We start from the raw sequence: 17,093 nt of genomic DNA, 5'->3' as shown, positions 1-17,093 counted from the left end.
CATTCGTAGCTAGAATATTATGCCGTCTCTCCAATATTCAGTTGGGATTTTCCACAAATACCGTTTCATATGATCAACATGAAGAGCTAATGAGTTAATCGTTGAATACAAGCAACATCCGGGTTATTTTGAATGAGATTTCGTTGTTTGTTTGGAATGTTCATGAAGCGTGTACGCATGCGACTGCTCTTAGGTTATCTGAAGGTGATCTGATTACTGAATTTTCTATACCTTTTCTTCATATATAAATACAAGCAAAGAAGTGTATCATTCCAATGAAGAGTTCGATAAATTAGTTTGACAAACACGCCTTTAGTTACTAAATGTCAGCTTTTTGACTGTGGCACTGTGTATCTCTGGAAATGAAGCACATAACTCTATGTCACGTGTTGTGACTCGTAGTTTCAATACCCTTTGAAACATTATCACCAAAGAAATAGCGATTGTATGGCTTGTTCAATAATGTAAGTTCCTCATGAATCAACTCCTTCAACATTCACACACAACAAATGAAAAGTTTGGTGATATTGACTTCATTAGGAAGAGGACAATCTTATCACAGATTGAATATAGATTGAACGTGATTGATTTCTCGCCTTTCAATTTCCTATTCTCTCGGTCAAACCATAAACGTTTAGTGTGACATTTTTAATCTGGTGCTGTGCCGACACGCTTTCACATATGTGAAGACGTGCCTCCCGCTTACTTCACAAACACATGGTTTCTGCTTTTGCATTTACCGAAGTCTAGCCACCGACGCGCTACAGTCCAGTTACTCTGAGAGAAGTCAAAAATAGTGATAACACATAACTTTAGTCGTTTGTTGTATTTTGAACTCAACCGTGCCGATAAGAATGTTTGCCTCAGTTACTTTCCAACATCGCAGCGCACCAGGCAGAGCTGTCGTCTCGTTGCCACGGATCGTGAAATTCACGAAACTCTTATTTTTGGAAAGCCGTGACCTGTTAAGCATTCCAATCCTCATTCACGTTTTTCAAGGCCACCTCTGTAGACGATTAGCTGGCCTTGAAGTGCACGGCGGACTTTGATATGAATCGTTCCTCATAATTGCCTTCCACGAGCCGGGTAAAGGTGTTAGCTAGTCGCGAGTAAGTTTATGACGCAACTGCGACCGCGCTCCAAAGTATAATCCATTCGTTTACCAGTCACCGTAGATGTGTTGCCCTCCATAAACACGTGCTTCGTGCTGTGTTGGTGTAGCTTTGGTCGAAATAAACGAATACGAACAGCAACAAGTTTGCAATGTTTACAGTCTCTCTGCGGATTATTTAGACGAATCCTCTTCCCGATTATTCATTGAAATGTTTTAAAAACAATACGAGAATTCGTATTGCTAAAATAGAATCAACACATTTATGTGATAATTCGCAGCCATACAAGATGACCCCGTTAATGTGATTCTTCAAAGTTATTTTGTGCCTTGTTTTCTATTTTATGTGCGAAACAGTCAGATACCGAAGTGTTAATAATCGTACATCGTCATCGTTTGTCGTCAATACGGAAATACTGAGTCATGGAGAGGATACTGAGGGGTGTCATGCGATATCGGAACACCACCCGCGAACAGATGGTGCAGGAATTCAAACAAGTGCGAGATAATCCACAGGTTAGTATTAGGAGTGCATAAGAAATACGTAACGGCGGATGTTGGTGATACTGTCGCATGGCATTGGGTCACTGAACTAACTCAAGGTGTGTTACAATAACAAGTTGACGCTCGCAGCTGATAAAAAGGGGGAATGTTCGTTACGTGTGTCGTCATAAGAAACTCATTTTGTGCTTGTATGATACAATTGATACGTAAATATAAAGTAAAAAGGACTTTAGGGAATTTGTTCCTACATTGCCCTCTACCAAATATACCAAGCTGAAAATACTAACATAGCTGTTCTTATCAGAGGATTGATACGCCTGTCATACGCCGTACGATGGCAGTTTTCTTCTCACCGTTTTGGTACTTCAGAGGTATGAGCCAGCTTTCTGGGTGGTGTATCCTAACTGAGCTGCTAAACTTTGGCGAACGACTCGTGTGTAGTTTGTACTAGTTATCGGCTATTGAGCGTTCCCTTGTGAATACTTAAAATTAGTTTGGTTTTCCAGGCTTTCGTGTTTGTATTTTTTTTCATGCTGTGATGGAATAAAAAGATAAATAAAAACAAAAACATCGAGGATGGAATAATTAGTCATGATGTCTGTTTTCTGGTTCTAATAGATGTATGATTTTACTTATTGTTAGTTATTGATAATGCCAAACAGCGAATGGCAGATTTTAATATAGTTCTGCAGAGGAACCTTACAGACACTGTATAATAATTTGGTTTATACAATTTTGGAAGATTTTAATACAATTGTTGTATTGAAATCTTACAGATTTGAATTATTTTTATAAAATATCTGTATAAAAAGCTTACGGAGATGTATATGCCAAGACTTTATACAATTATTGTCAGATTTGTTTTTTGGGTGTACTTGTATGCATTATTGAAGATTGTGAGGTAGTTGCAGATCTCCAGAGGATATTTCGGGACAATTTCGGTAGCTGAAATAACTATCTACCTGGATACCTTGTTGGCTACAGTGTCGATACACCTATGCCTGGCGTATTGTAGAGCTCCACAATCGGTTCTATCACAAACGCCCGAATGACACTCGCCCGAATTCCATTCGCCCGAATGACAAACGCCCGAATTCCATTCGCCCGAAAAGACCAAACGCCCGAAAAGACCATTCGCCCGAATGGACCACTCGCCCGAAAAGACCATTCGCCCGAATGGATCATTCGCCCGAATAGACTATATGCCCGAATCAACTCTTCACCTTACTCAATGAAAAGATTTTTTGTGACTAATAAATGAAATAGTATATTTGATTTCCTACTTATCTCATATTTTGTTGTAAACGTCTCTCACATGTATCTAAATATCAATTTCGTTTATGTGTGAACTAATTAGAAAAATAACGATGTTTTGTACTTTCTTTTTCATAATATTCAAATAATGACATTATTTCTTTATATATGTATGCATAAAATCCTTTAATGTAGCTTCACACCTCGGGAATCCAGCCCGCATTTTTTTCCCCCAGGGCACAGGGCACCAAAATTCGGCAGAAAACTTTCCCGATGTGTAAAGCACCATTTAACATTGATTATAAATAAAATCTACTCATCACTGTCTTGCAATCCATTCAAATAGAAAAAAGTCAGTCTCAATCGCTCAGCATTGTTGAGAGAATCAGATATTAAAATATGTTTTATGTATGCTGGTGAATCAAAATCTAATAATTAGAGCTGTAGCGAAAAATAACGTTGCAAGGGTATTTATTTAAACCAATCGTCAAAAATAAGGGAGCAACTAGGAATTCGCCCTTCTTTTCTTCATACATTGTTCTTTTTAAATGTATTGAAGACATGATTTCTTCCCTAAGTATTAAGGTTCAAGCAAAATTCGTTTTTAAAATAAGCAAAAACGAGCCACATCGTATAATGTAACGCCGGTGACTACGTGATGTACCCTTATAACCATCAGAATGAGACGATATATATGTGCATATCGACAGATGCTATATGACAACATTGGACGCAGAACCTTTCTTGCGATCGACTATCCATGGTAATTATGGGACGATCTTGCTATTTCCTTCAACATATCATTCAGTGTTGTAAGCACAAGCCAAGATTTGGATAATTAACGGAACATTCTCAACTGCTCCACAACAATTTGCTCAAGTGTTCACAATTCACGGAACTGTAGGCGAAGGTTAACACCGTCGATTCGTTCCCTTGGTATTAATGCTAAAACACGGGAACGTATGATACAGCCTTTTGTTCATTAATGGAACGAAATTTATCAATATACATTAGATACAGAATACTAATGGATTTTAGGATGGCTGGGATCAACCAAAGTTTTGTTTTTAGAAAACATCAGTGATTGGGATTACAATCGGCATACGGGAAGGATTACAAAATACAGACTTCAACTTGCCTATAAAAAGTTTGTTACCTTAGCACTTTCTTCATGTTAAGATATAACAAAGGCATTCAAGGAGGTTCGAAAATCTTGCCCGAAGAAACGTATTTTTTTTCTATGTAAGCAAGTATTATGTGAATGGGGTGTACCCGTTAGGCATAATGGACGTTATACATAAATGACCCAAAGAACAGCCTATGACATAAAGAAGGCAGAATTATGCCAGACGACCATTATGCCTAACGTACATTATCCCTAACGTCCGTAATGCGTAACGTCCATCATGGCTAACGTACTTATGCCTAACGTAGTGGACTCATGTGAATGGTCGCCAATCAACGCACAAAAAGACCACTAGAGACCCACTTTTCTCCCCTTCACTATGGTCGGTCTATGAAAATACCCTAAACAGTATTCCTCGAACTTCCAATAACATTATAGGGAGGCACAATAAGTGGAATACGCTTTTCAAACGAGTAAGTCTTACGTTTTACAGCGATCCAAAATAGTTCCAACTAGAAGAAAGAAATGCTACCACTGATACCCTACGACCACTGCAGGCTAAGAAGATATCTAAAAAAGCAGAAAAGAATTAAAAACTAGACAAACTGGAACGCTCATATATTCCAGGTTATTGGCATATTTTTTCTTTTAATATGATTAGAAAAAATAACATGTTGGTATAGAATCTGGAAGTATATATGACTTATTCGGGTGAATGGTCAATTCGGGCGAGTGGTCCATTCGGGCGAATGGTCTTTTCGGGCGTTTGGTCTTTTCGGGCGAATGGAATTCGGGCGACTGTTACATTCGGGCATTTGTCATTCGGGCGAGTGTCATTCGGGCGTTTGTGATAGAATCCCACGATCGTCGGTCTTGGGCGATGTTCCTCCAGTTTCCCCGAACGTTTAGGGACCCAGGTCCGATTCCACCGCGTGCAGCCAGCGTGTTTGTGGTCTTCCAGAAGTCGCCGGCCCCTATCTGGTTCTCTGTTGAATATTGTTTTCGCTATTCTATCTTCCGACATTCGCACTAAGTGACCAGCCCACTGAAGTCTGTAGTATTTTGAACGATTCAGTTCATGATTCATGCGTCGCAGCACTTTTCGCTTGAAATCCCCGAAAGCTTTCCTGTCCGCCTATTTTAACGTCCATTTTTCGTGTCTATAAAGGGCCACTGGTAGAATCAGAGTTTTGTATAGAGCACATTTCGTTTGCATATGGCGGGACCTAAGCTGGTTATGTAATCCGTAAAAGGCCCTATTCGCAGCAGCAATACGTCTTTTCACTTCACGGGAAACGTCATTGTCACATGTCACAATTGTTCCAAGGTAAACAAACTCTTCAACAACTTCAAACACATCTCCATTAAGCACTACCTCTGCACCAACATCAATAGGTCTTCCCCTACCTCTATCTGCCACCATGTAATTTGTCTTGGTAGAGTTAATGGTTAAGCCTATCATCGCCGCCTCCCTCTTCAGTGGGACAAAAGTCTCCACTACTGCTCTGCGATCTATTCCAATGACGTCGATGTCGTCCGCAAAGCCCAGGAGCATATGCGACCGTGTGATGATAATGACGTTCATCTGCACGCCAGATCACCTAATAGAGCCTTCGAGTACAATGTTGAACAATAAATTAGAAAGTACATCACCCTGCTTCAATCCGTCCAAGATCACAAACGAGGTATCAGTCTAACCAGTTTCGCCGGAAAACCTTGTTCAGACATTATCTGCCACAGTTCATTTATTTTTATTGAATCGTAGGCTGTTTTGAAATCAATGAACAGATGGTGAGTCTGCAAGTTGTACTCCCGGAATTTATCAAGGATCATCCACAGGCTAAACATCTGATCCGTCGTTGATCGGCCCTCACGAAAACCTGCCTGGTATTCGCCGACGAAGGACTCCTCAAACGGTCTCAGTCTGTTAAACAGGATACGCGACAGGATTTTTGTACGCCGAGTTCAGAAGGGTGATCCCTCTGTAATTGGCACACTATAGTCTGTGCCCTTTCATATATATTGGGCATATGAGGCCATCCAACCAGCCGGCAGGCAGTTCTTCATCCTCCCATATTTTCTGGATAATGTGGTGGATTGATTGATGCAGCTGCTCAGTTCCGTGTTTGAGAAGCTCGACCAGGTTCTCGTCCTTCCCAGCAGCTTTACTGTTTTTCAGCTCGTTTAGAGTCACGTGCCACAGCCTGATATGTGTAAGGACATAAACGGGAACCTTCTTTCGAACGAGCGTGAGGTGATCCAAAGGTGGCGGCAGCACTACGAAGAACACCTGAATGGCGATGTTGCAGACGAAGATGGTGGTATGGTGATGGACCTGGGAGAACGCGCGCAGGACATAATTTTACTCGGCTCCGGTTCTCCAGGAAATCAAGGAGGAGATTGGCCGGCTGAAGAACAACAAAGCCCCTGGGGTTGACCAACTACCAGGAGAGCTATTTAAACACGGAAGTGAGGCACTGGCTAGAGCGCTGCACTGGGCCATTACCAAGATTTGGGAGGAGGAAGTTTTGCCGCAGGAGTGGATGGAAGGTGTCGTGTGTCGATAAGCTGGATTGGGCGATAAGCTGGATTGGAAAAGCTGGAAAAAGGGCGATAAGCTGGATTGTAGCAACTACCGCGCAATCACATTGATGAACGCCGCCTACAAGGTACTCTCCCAAATGTTATGCCGTCGACTAGCACCAATTGCAAGGGAGTTCGTGGGGCAGTACCAGGCGGGTTTTATGGGCGAACGCTCCACTACGGACCAGGTGTTCGCCATTCGCCAAGTACTGCAGAAATGCCGCGAATACAACGTGCCCACACATCATCTATTCATCGACTTCAAAGCCGCATATGATACAATCGATCGGGACCAGCTATGGCAGCTAATGCACAAACACGGTTTTCCAGATAAACTGACACGGTTGATCAAAGCGACGATGGATCGGGTGATGTGCGTAGTTCGAGTTTCAGGGGCATTCTCGAGTCCCTTCGAAACCTGCAGAGGGTTACGGCAAGGTGATGGTCTTTCGCGTCTGCTATTCAACATCGCCTTGGAAGGGGTAAGACGAAGAGCAGGGATTAACACGAGTGGTACAATTTTCAATAAGTCTGTCCAGCTATTTGGCTTCGCCGAAGACATAGATATTATGGCACGTAACTTTGAGAAGATGGAGGAAGCCTACATCAGACTGAAGAGGAAAGCTAAGCGGATCGGACTAGTCATCAACACGTCGAAGACAAAGTACATGATAGGAAGAGGTTCAAGAGACGACAATGTGAGCCACCCACCGCGAGTTTGCATCGGTGGTGGCGAAATCGAGGTGGTAGAAGAATTTGTGTACTTGGGCTCGCTGGTGACTGCCGAAAATGACACCAGCAGAGAAATTCGGAGACGCATAGTGGCTGGAAATCGTACGTACTTTGGACTCCGCAAGACGCTCCGATCGAATAGAGTTCGCCGCCGTACCAAACTGACAATCTACAAAACGCTCATTAGACCGGTTGTCCTCTACGGACACGAGACCTGGACGATACTCCACTATTCGTTTATATGCCATCGAACTTGGTTCATCTTTCACAGGAATCCGGTCTCAAATGCTTCACCTACTCTATTGGTAGTTGTCTCCAGCAGCATTCTTGCTCGCTTGTTTTCTTCGGACTCCAATAAGGCAGTAGGTTGGGGTACATGTTATATAGTCACGAACTAATTGGTTGAGCTCTTGCTCTTGATCGGTCCATCCCCCAAAATGAAGCCCACATACGACTGCCGATGTTGGTGCCATCGCACATCCGTAAATACTCCACCCAATAGGGCGTTTGGCAGCTATCGGATCTGCCCACTTCCCTTCTCTTATCTTCAGCGGCACCGTGAGCTTCAAGTTGTCAAGACCAATCAAAAGCTTTGGCGATATCTTCTCGTAACTATCTATTGGTAGGCCACGCAGATGCGGATAGCGGCTACACATTACTTCGTAGTTACGGAAGCAGGAATCCACCAACCGCATGAGCATTGACCAGTTGATATTTCCTTGAAAGCTCTACACCAGACGCTCGGTGATGCTATCGATTCCGTATGTGTCCGAACAAATGCTCGTTCCTTGAGATACAGCTTCTGCTTCTGCGTCTTCTCGCTGCTGGGAAAATCATCTGCAACTTCGTAGGCCAGTTCAACTAGAGATGACATAAACTGCCCAAACGATCTCAGGTCCACATCAAGTCGCATACTTTTGTAGGACGACCACTTGAGTTTATATTCCACAGGCAACTTCCCAACAAGATCATGTAACAGTGATGGGTTATTTAGATGTGCCTGTTGCCCCGCGTTCTTCAGGTGCTGCACCAAATTATCGATCATTAATCCAAATTCGATTATTGTATCCAGCTCATTGATTCTTAGAGAAGGCTGTCGACGAACTCGTTCTACCATAGAGCGAGTTAATGTTTCTGGCCTACCGTATCTCATCGTACGGATCACGTGTGGAACACTAGCTAGGCATAGAAGTGTGCTGCGAACTGCCTCGAGAGCTGGGCCCTTGAGGCAGCGTTGAATACGAATAAGGTTTTCATCGTCATAGAATCCGTAAGTAGCCGTCGAACGTCGGAAATTACTTATCCAAATCGGCGATTCTTCCGGGTTTGCCGAAAAAACAGGCAAATTCTTTCCCATCACATGCCTGGCATCCAGTTGTCGATGTGTTGGGCCATCGACATACACTTCCTCGTTATTGCCCCCTGTGTTGGTGGACACATCGCATTTCAGATCCGGGCGTCTAATACGGTCCCCCATTTTCGCTTTGCCTATCAACAAAAAGTCGATTGTTGAAAGCATTCGTGTGAGGTTTCTGAACTATATGCTCCTGACTAACAAGTGGTTGTGTAAAGAGAAGTTATAGTAACTTTATTTGGCAGTGTTAGAGGAGGAAGATCTAAACTCCTATCGGCCCTAATATTGGCTAGTGTTTTCTGCGAATACTTGCTTTTGACTACAGCTCGGTTCGACTGCTAACGTGAACCCTTTCATTGGCCCCGCTGTCTGCTGCGTTGACTTCTCCAACCAAAACTCCACCTTACTATTCGAATGTGTGCCATTGCCATCAAAACTCCCCCTGCTGCTTCCATATTCTGAAGCTTGCCGTATCAGCTTTGCTTTCTCCTCCTCTGACTGCCTCCTGGTTGCCATTTGCTTCATCTGGAATTCTTGCTCTTCCGACATCTTCTTCTTCAAATCAGCTTTTGCTCCAGCAACTCGTTCGGCTTCAATCATCAGCTCCTTCTCTCGTAGTTCCTCCTCCAGTTTCCGTTCCAGGTCGTGAAGCTCTTTCTCCGCTGCCAACTCTTCTTCTCTAATCCGCTGCTTCAGCCTTCAGTTCCGCCTCCAATCGCATCCGGGCGCTTGATGTAGTGCTTCGTTCACCGGTCACTTTCTTCGACTTTCGACTGCCTGCAGACAATTTTGATCCAGATTTTTTGGGCGGTACAACTAGTAACTCAACTAGTGATTGCACTCCCGGCATTTTGGGTTTCGCACCCTTTCCACTCAACTCCGTTACACCTGTTTCGGAGGTGTTTTGCATTGAGGTTGGATTTGTAGGGACTTCACAGGATACACATTTCCAGGCTCGATCTTGAACCTTGGCATCGACTTGAACGCATGAATAATGATGCCAATTATGACAACCATCACATGCCACCATATCATCGTGTTCGTCAGGCTTCGTACATGAAGCTCAATTACATGGCATCTGCAAATCATTCCCAGTATCCGCCATTGCCTTCCCATGACATTTCTCGGTCTGCCGGTAGCCACCCGTATATGCCCTATGGTTCGCTTTTCAATCGAGATGCGTATGGTAGCGCTCGTCGTCACAGCCACCGAAGACTAGATATTAGATTTAAATGGATATTTAATTTTTCTCCCGACGAATAAAACACGCACTGCACTTACTTGCTCTATGGCTATTGCAAACCTTTTCAGAATTGTATATGACAAGATTTTATACAATAATAGTCAGATTTGTTTTTTGGATGCAATTGTGTGTTTTATTGAAGATTGTGAGGTAGTTGCATATATCCAGAGGATATTTCGGGACAATTCCGGTCGCTGAAATAACTACCGGAGTTTTTTGGAACTCGGCAGTATCCCCTGAAACTCGAAGTACGCATATCCTTAACCAACCGTATCAGTTTATCCCGAAATCCGTGTTCGTGCATTAGCTACCATAAAGATGGTCTCGATCGGTTGTATCATATGCGGCACATCCATCCACTCCTGCGGCAGAACTTCTTCCTCCTTCTAAATATTGGTAATTATCCAGTGTAGCGTTCAAGGCAATGCTTTACCACCGTGTTAAAATAGTTATCGTGGTAGTTGACCCTAGACAATTTGTTGTTTCAAAAACGAAAAGAAGGGGAAGCAATAGTAACAATAGGTATCAGGTATCAGAACGTCGGCTCCAGGGGCGCGTTCACCTCAATTCGGGAGATTTGTGCTACAGCCTTTTTTATCACAACGCTGACGGAACAGGAAGTGAACAAAAAGGAAAAAGTTGGTCAAAAGTTGGAATAGCTGGCTCAGGACCAATAAAGTCATGTGATGGTCCATTACGAGCTAAATCATCATCCAATTCGTTTCCAGCTATGGAAGAATGGCCAGGTACCCATATAAAAGGTGTTAAGTTATAATTGAATTCAGTTCCTCAATTTTAGTTCGACATGCGATTACTAACTTCGACCTTGAGTTGACCGGAGCAAGGGCTTTTGAGCTGCTTGACTATCTGAACAGAAGTATATTATTTTGCCCATAATGCGTTGCTGCAGTGCGGATTGCACTCCACACATGATGGCAAATATTTCCGCTTGAAAGACAGTGCAGTGTCTACCCAGTGAGTGGGGCTGTTCCAATATCAGCTCAAGTGAATAGACGCCTGCACTTGCTTCGAGGAGGGAGCCGTTAGTGTAACAAACAATGCTGTCCAACATATTCCTCTCCGCATAGCCAGATGTCCACTCACCCCGCGAGGGGAATTGTGTTGAAAATGGTTTATAATAAAAATTACTAACGTGTATGGGATCACTTGGAGCAAAGACAATTTTGTCCCAATCAACTTTAAGCGGTAACTACGAATTGTGTGTAGAACTGCGGTTTACAGAATTCTCTTCCATAAATCCGAGTACCCATAATCGGTGAGTACAAGAAAATGCTTCTTGTTTGAGATGTATATGCAGTGGGGCCACGTCGAAGAGAACTTCGAGTGCAGCCGTGGGAGTTGAAGAGAACGCACCATTAATTGCCATTAAGCACATTGAACACATTGAAGATGGCCTGAATTTTCCTCACTTCTCCCTTTTGCTACCACACAAGACATCCTTAAGCAAAATTGGTCTAACAACTGTTGTGCAGATCATATTTGGGTTCAAAATCCCATGTTTTATCAAAAGTTCGTCGGCATTAGCCGAAAGCCATACACGCCAACGCAATGTTAGGAGTCCAGGAAATCTTTGAGTCAAGAATTAGACCCACCTGATCAGTTGCATTGAATTCAGAACCAAATGGATGTAATGGACGAATTCCATTACGGTTACGTTTTCCGCGAAAACTTTCAACTACCTTTGCATCAGGTCGAATAAGGTAGTAATGTTGGCAGTACTGCATAAACCCACTATCAATGTTAGATAGTCGTCAACACATTCATAGGAAGGAAAACTGCCATTATTAAGTAATCTCAATAGCGTTTCTGCAACGAGATTCCACAAAAGTGGAGATAATACTCCCCCTTGAGGGCATCCGCAGACAATTAATTTCCTAATCGCTGCTTGACGTAATGTTGAGTGGAGATGTCTGTTTTTAAGCATCTGATGAATCAATTTGGTTATTATATTGTGTAGTCCATTTTCCGGAGGAAAAAGCGCCAGCAGGAAGATCGAGACCGTGAAGAGACGGAGCAACTGTACCGCGCTAATAACACACGAAAGTTCTATGAGAATTTATACCGTTCACGTAAGGGCCACGTGCCACAGCCTGATATGTGTAAGGACATAAACGGGAACCTTCTTACGAACGAGCGTGAGGTGATCCAAAGGTGGCGGCAGCACTACGAAGAACACCTGAATGGCGATGTGGCAGCCGAAGATGGCGGTATGGTGATGGACCTGGGAGAACGCGCGCAGGACATAATTTTCCGGCTCCGGATCTCCAGGAAATCCAGGAGGAGATTGGCCGGCTGAAGAACAACAAAGCCCCTGGGGTTGACCAACTACCAGGAGAGCTATTTAAACACGGTGGTGAGGCACTGGCTAGAGCGCTGCACTGGGTCATTACCAAGATTTGAGAGGAGGAAGTTTTGCCGCAGGAGTGGATGGAAGGTGTCGTGTGTCCCATCTACAAAAACGGCGATAAGCTAGATTGTAGCAACTACCGCGCAATCACATTGCTGAACGCCGCCTACAAGGTACTCTCCCAAATTTTATGCCGTCGACTAGCACCAACTGCAAGGGAGTTCGTGGGGCAGTACCAGGCGGGTTTTATGGGCGAACGCTCCACCACGCACCAGGTGTTCGCCATTCGCCAAGTACTGCAGAAATGCCGCGAATACAACGTGCCCACACACCATCTATTCATCGACTTCAAAGCCGCATATGATGCAATCGATCGGGATCAGCTATGGCAGCAATGCACGAACACGGTTTTCCGGATAAACTGACACGGTTCATCAAAGCGACGATGGATCGGGTGATGTGCGTAGTTCGAGTTTCAAGGGACATTCTCGAGTCCTTTCGAAACCCGCAGAGGGTTACGGCAAGGTGATGGTCTTTCGTGTCTGCTATTCAACATCGCTTTGGAAGGGGTAATACGAAGAGCAGGGATTAACACGAGTGGTACAATTTTCAATAAGTCCGTCCAGCTATTTGGCTTCGCCGACGACATAGATATTATGGCACGTAATTTTGAGAAGATGGAGGAAGCCTACATCAGACTGAAGAGGGAAGCTAAGCGGATCGGACTAGTCATCAACACGTCGAAGACGAAGTACATGATAGGAAGAGGTTCAAGAGAAGACAATGTGAGCCACCCACCGCGAGTTTGCATCGGTGGTGACGAAATCGAGGTGGTAGAAGAATTTGTGTACTTGGGCTCACTGGTGACTGCCGAAAATAACACCAGCAGAGAAATTCGGAGACGCATAGTGGCTGGAAATCGTACGTACTTTGGACTCCGCAAGACGCTCCGATCGAATAGAGTTCGCCGCCGTACCAAACTGACAATCTACAAAACGCTAATTAGACCGGTAGTCCTCTACGGACAAGAGACCTGGACGATGCTCGTGGAGGACCAACGCGCACTTGGAGTTTTCGAAAGGAAAGTGCTGCGTACCATCTATGGTGGGGTGCAGATGGCGGACGGTACGTGGAGGAGGCGAATGAACCACGAATTGCTTCAGCTGTTGGGAGAACCATCCATCGTTCACACCGCGAAAATCGGACGACTGCGGTGGGCCGGGCACTTAGCCAGAATGTCGGACAGTAACCCGGTGAAAATGGTTCTCGACAACGATCCGACGGGCACAAGAAGGCGAGGTGCGCAGCGGGCAAGGTGGATCGATCAGGTGGAAGATGACTTGCGGACCCTCCGTAGACAGCGTGGTTGGCGACGTGTAGCCATGGACCGAGCCGAATGAAGAAGACTCTTATATACCGCACAGGCCACTTCGGCCTTAGTCTGAATAAATAAATAATTGTGTAGTCCATGACAACGTGCGGCTTACAATATTGCATCGACAGACACGTTGTCAAAAGCACCCTCAATATCTAATGCAACGTACACACCAGTCAAGCAGTTTGACGAACATTGACTCCGCCCCGAAGAAAACGCTTCGGTTGCTGCTTTGTTTGAACGTGTGTGAAATTGTTCGAACAACCATTTGACAGTTTGCGGCTTGGTTGGAAAAAATTAAGACGGTTTGATTTTGGTTTGAGTTGTCGGGGGTGGAGTCAAGGTTCGCCGAACAAGTTTGAGCATTTGTAGTGAAGTTGCACTAACCCCCATATATTTTTTGTTGGTTGGTGCTCAAGTTGGCGCTTCGGGTGTGATATTGTTGGTCGAATAAATTGATTGTTCGTGCAGCTGTTGGTAAAACTTGATGGATGTTTGAATAAACGAGAGGTGGAGTCAATGTTGGTCAAACTGCTTGACCGTGTGTACGCTCCATAAGACAGTACCCAAGCATGTTTGCTTTTGAACTTGCCTTGCACAGGTAAAATACCAAAAGAGTAATATCAAAAAATAATATGCAAAATTCTTCAGGCATAACACACTCAGCTATTACAAGACTAAACGCATAACAAATTATTATTCGTTCGGTATTAAAATACCTAAGCATGACTGTAGTATTTTGCATATTATTTTTTGGTACTACTCCTTTGGTATTTTACCTCTTATGCAAGGCTAGTTCATACCAATTTGTTAGTCGTGAAATACGAAGGCGCATCATCTGTGGAAGTCGGGCCTACTACGGGCTCCAGAAGAAACTGCGGCCGAAAAAGATTCGCCACCGCACCAAATGTGTCATGTACAAGACGCTAATAAGACCGGTTCTCCTCTACGAACATGAAACATGGACGGACAATGCTCGAGGAGGACTTGCAAGCACTCGGAGTATTCGAGAGACGGGTGCTTAGTGTAGTGTAGTCCGGTCACGACACTTAGGACCATCTTTGGCGGTGTGCAAGAAGACGGTGTGTGCCGGCGAAGAATGAACCACGAGTTCGCCCAGCTCTACGGCGTGCCCAGTATCCAGAAGGTAGCTAAAGCAAGGCATGTTGCAAGAATGCCGGACAGCAACCCTGCAAAGATGCTTTTCGCTTCTGATCCGGCATGAACGAGACGGCGTGGAGCGCTGCGAGCGAGGTGGCCAGACCAGGTGCAAAACGACTTGGTGAGCGTGGAACGCATTCGAGGATGGAGAGATGCGGCCTCGAACCGTGTATTGTGGCGCAAATTGTTGATTCAGTGTTATCTGTCTGGATGTAAACTAAATAAATGAATGAAGCCTTATAAGGTGATAAAATACCAGTATTACCTTCCAATTTTGAAAATTCCGGTAATAGAAACTGAAAGTGTACGTAGAAAATTATTTGTCAATTCTTCGGAATTTCAACGGCAATTTTGTCGGGATTGTTGATGTGAATTATTTAATTGATAAATTTTTGGAATTTCCAAAGAAATTGTTTGATTTGGTTTCAATTTGATTTTCGTTTATTATCGACATTCCCTCTACACCTTTGCGTACAACCTAATTGGGCTGCAGTTTTAGGGCTATGAGTTTTCATTAAGAATAGCGACTTCGCATTATGCGGTCATCTAATTAATTCATAACTTTGCTGTTTTTTACAGCCCAAAGCGGTATTCTTCACTTGCATGGACAGTCGAATGATTCCAACCAGGTATACAGACACTCACGTGGGTGACATGTTTGTGATACGTAACGCCGGAAACCTAGTTCCGCATGCCGAGCACTTTCAAGATGAGTACTTCAGCTGTGAACCGGCCGGTCTGGAGCTTGGATGCGTTGTGAACAACATCAAACACATCATCGTGTGTGGCCATAGCGATTGTAAAGCGATGAATTTGCTCTACCAACTGAGGGATCCGGAGTTTTCATCCAGAGTAAGCTCATGCTGAATATTATCGAACGAACTATTTCAATTACCTTATTCTCCTTCAAGAAAAACCGTCGGATATCACCGCTTCGGGCGTGGCTATGCGAGCATGCCAACACCAGTTTGGAGAAGTTCCAGAACCTGCGACAGGTGGGGCTGGACAAACCGTTGATATTCTCGTCGGAAACGCCACTGCGAAAGTTTGTGGCCTACATCGATCCGGAGAATCAGTTTGCCCTGGAGGACAAACTGTCGCAGGTGAACACGCTGCAGCAGATCGAGAACGTGGCCTCGTACGGGTTCCTGAAGAAGCGGCTCGAATCGCACGATCTGCACATCCACGCGCTGTGGTTCGACATTTATACGGGTGACATTTACTATTTCAGTCGCAACTCCAAGAGATTCATTCCGATCGATGAAACTAGCATCGAACAACTGTTGGAAGAAGTGCGGCGGTACTATTCTTAGGTTAGATTCGGAAAAATTGGGTAGTGATAATTTCGGGAATTTATAGTGGATATAGAATGCATGTTAGAAGATTAAATTGTGTGATTTTAATTAGGTTGTTGTTTGGATATTACTTATATAAAGTGCCTCGAATGGAAAAAAGTGCTTTAAATTATGAAGGATTTCAATACTCTGACGATCCTGTAGACTTTTGATGTATTTGTATATACAATCTTTTTGTAATATATTTGCTGTAATAAAATTGTTTTGAAATCAATAGATTACCTGACACGATTATAGTAATGCATAATAGTTTTAGACTTTCCTTGCCATTTTTAATATAAAAAATATTCAAATAATTAAAAAAAATATTTCAAAACAAAGCTAAAATTTCTTTCGTGAACGCTCTCCATGTGAAAAAGATTAGAGAGCCCATGATATTTTCATTCGGTTACTTGAAATAGAAAAGGCGCTTTGTTCACTGTCGTATAACGATCACGACCAATGGTCGTCGACCATTCCAGTGCTGGTAGCGACATTTGCCTTATGCCGCTGAATCCGCAAACAGAAACATCACATCGCATTTCGACTAGCGATTTCAGCTTGGAGTCTGGCATGGCTTCATTTCAATCTGCTATTCATCTTTTGCAAAAACTAACTTGCGCCTCTCATGGTAGAAAAATATAAATGGTAGAAATTCTAATAGGATTTTTTTAATGGAAAAAGTGTAAGTGCCTCAGCTATAAATATTCTCTTTTTTTTGTATAATAAGTGCTGCCATCTAGTGGTGTCTAGTATACACACTAATCTATAGCTATGCAAAACTGGATTAAATTTGCCTCATTACGTAAAAAAGCATTGAAAAATCGATTTTTCAAAATATATTTATATTTTGTAATATGTTCAATCAAATTTTGGGTTTGCAATTGAAATTATTCGCCTTCGACACCTTTTTAAAAGTGTAAGTTTTAGCGTGCACTCGATAGTTAA

General features: G+C 43.5%; 1 protein-coding gene across 1 annotated transcript; it reads left to right on the top strand.

The window, feature by feature from the left end:
- The first annotated feature begins 821 nt into the window (after nt 1–821).
- Nucleotides 822–16,380, top strand: LOC134226374 (beta carbonic anhydrase 1). The gene is made up of 4 exons (XM_062707118.1): nt 822–1,109; nt 1,469–1,627; nt 15,391–15,663; nt 15,723–16,380. The coding sequence occupies exons 2-4, from the start codon at nt 1,535–1,537 to the stop codon at nt 16,122–16,124; spliced, it is 768 nt and encodes a 255-aa protein (XP_062563102.1). The 5' UTR covers nt 822–1,109; nt 1,469–1,534; the 3' UTR covers nt 16,125–16,380.
- Nucleotides 16,381–17,093: the final 713 nt, after the last annotated feature.

Source organism: Armigeres subalbatus, chromosome 3 (assembly GCF_024139115.2).
Source record: "Armigeres subalbatus isolate Guangzhou_Male chromosome 3, GZ_Asu_2, whole genome shotgun sequence".
Taxonomy (NCBI): domain Eukaryota; kingdom Metazoa; phylum Arthropoda; class Insecta; order Diptera; family Culicidae; genus Armigeres; species Armigeres subalbatus.
The sequence above is the reverse complement of the archived record's forward strand: the minus strand, read 5'-3'. Positions and strand labels throughout refer to the sequence as shown.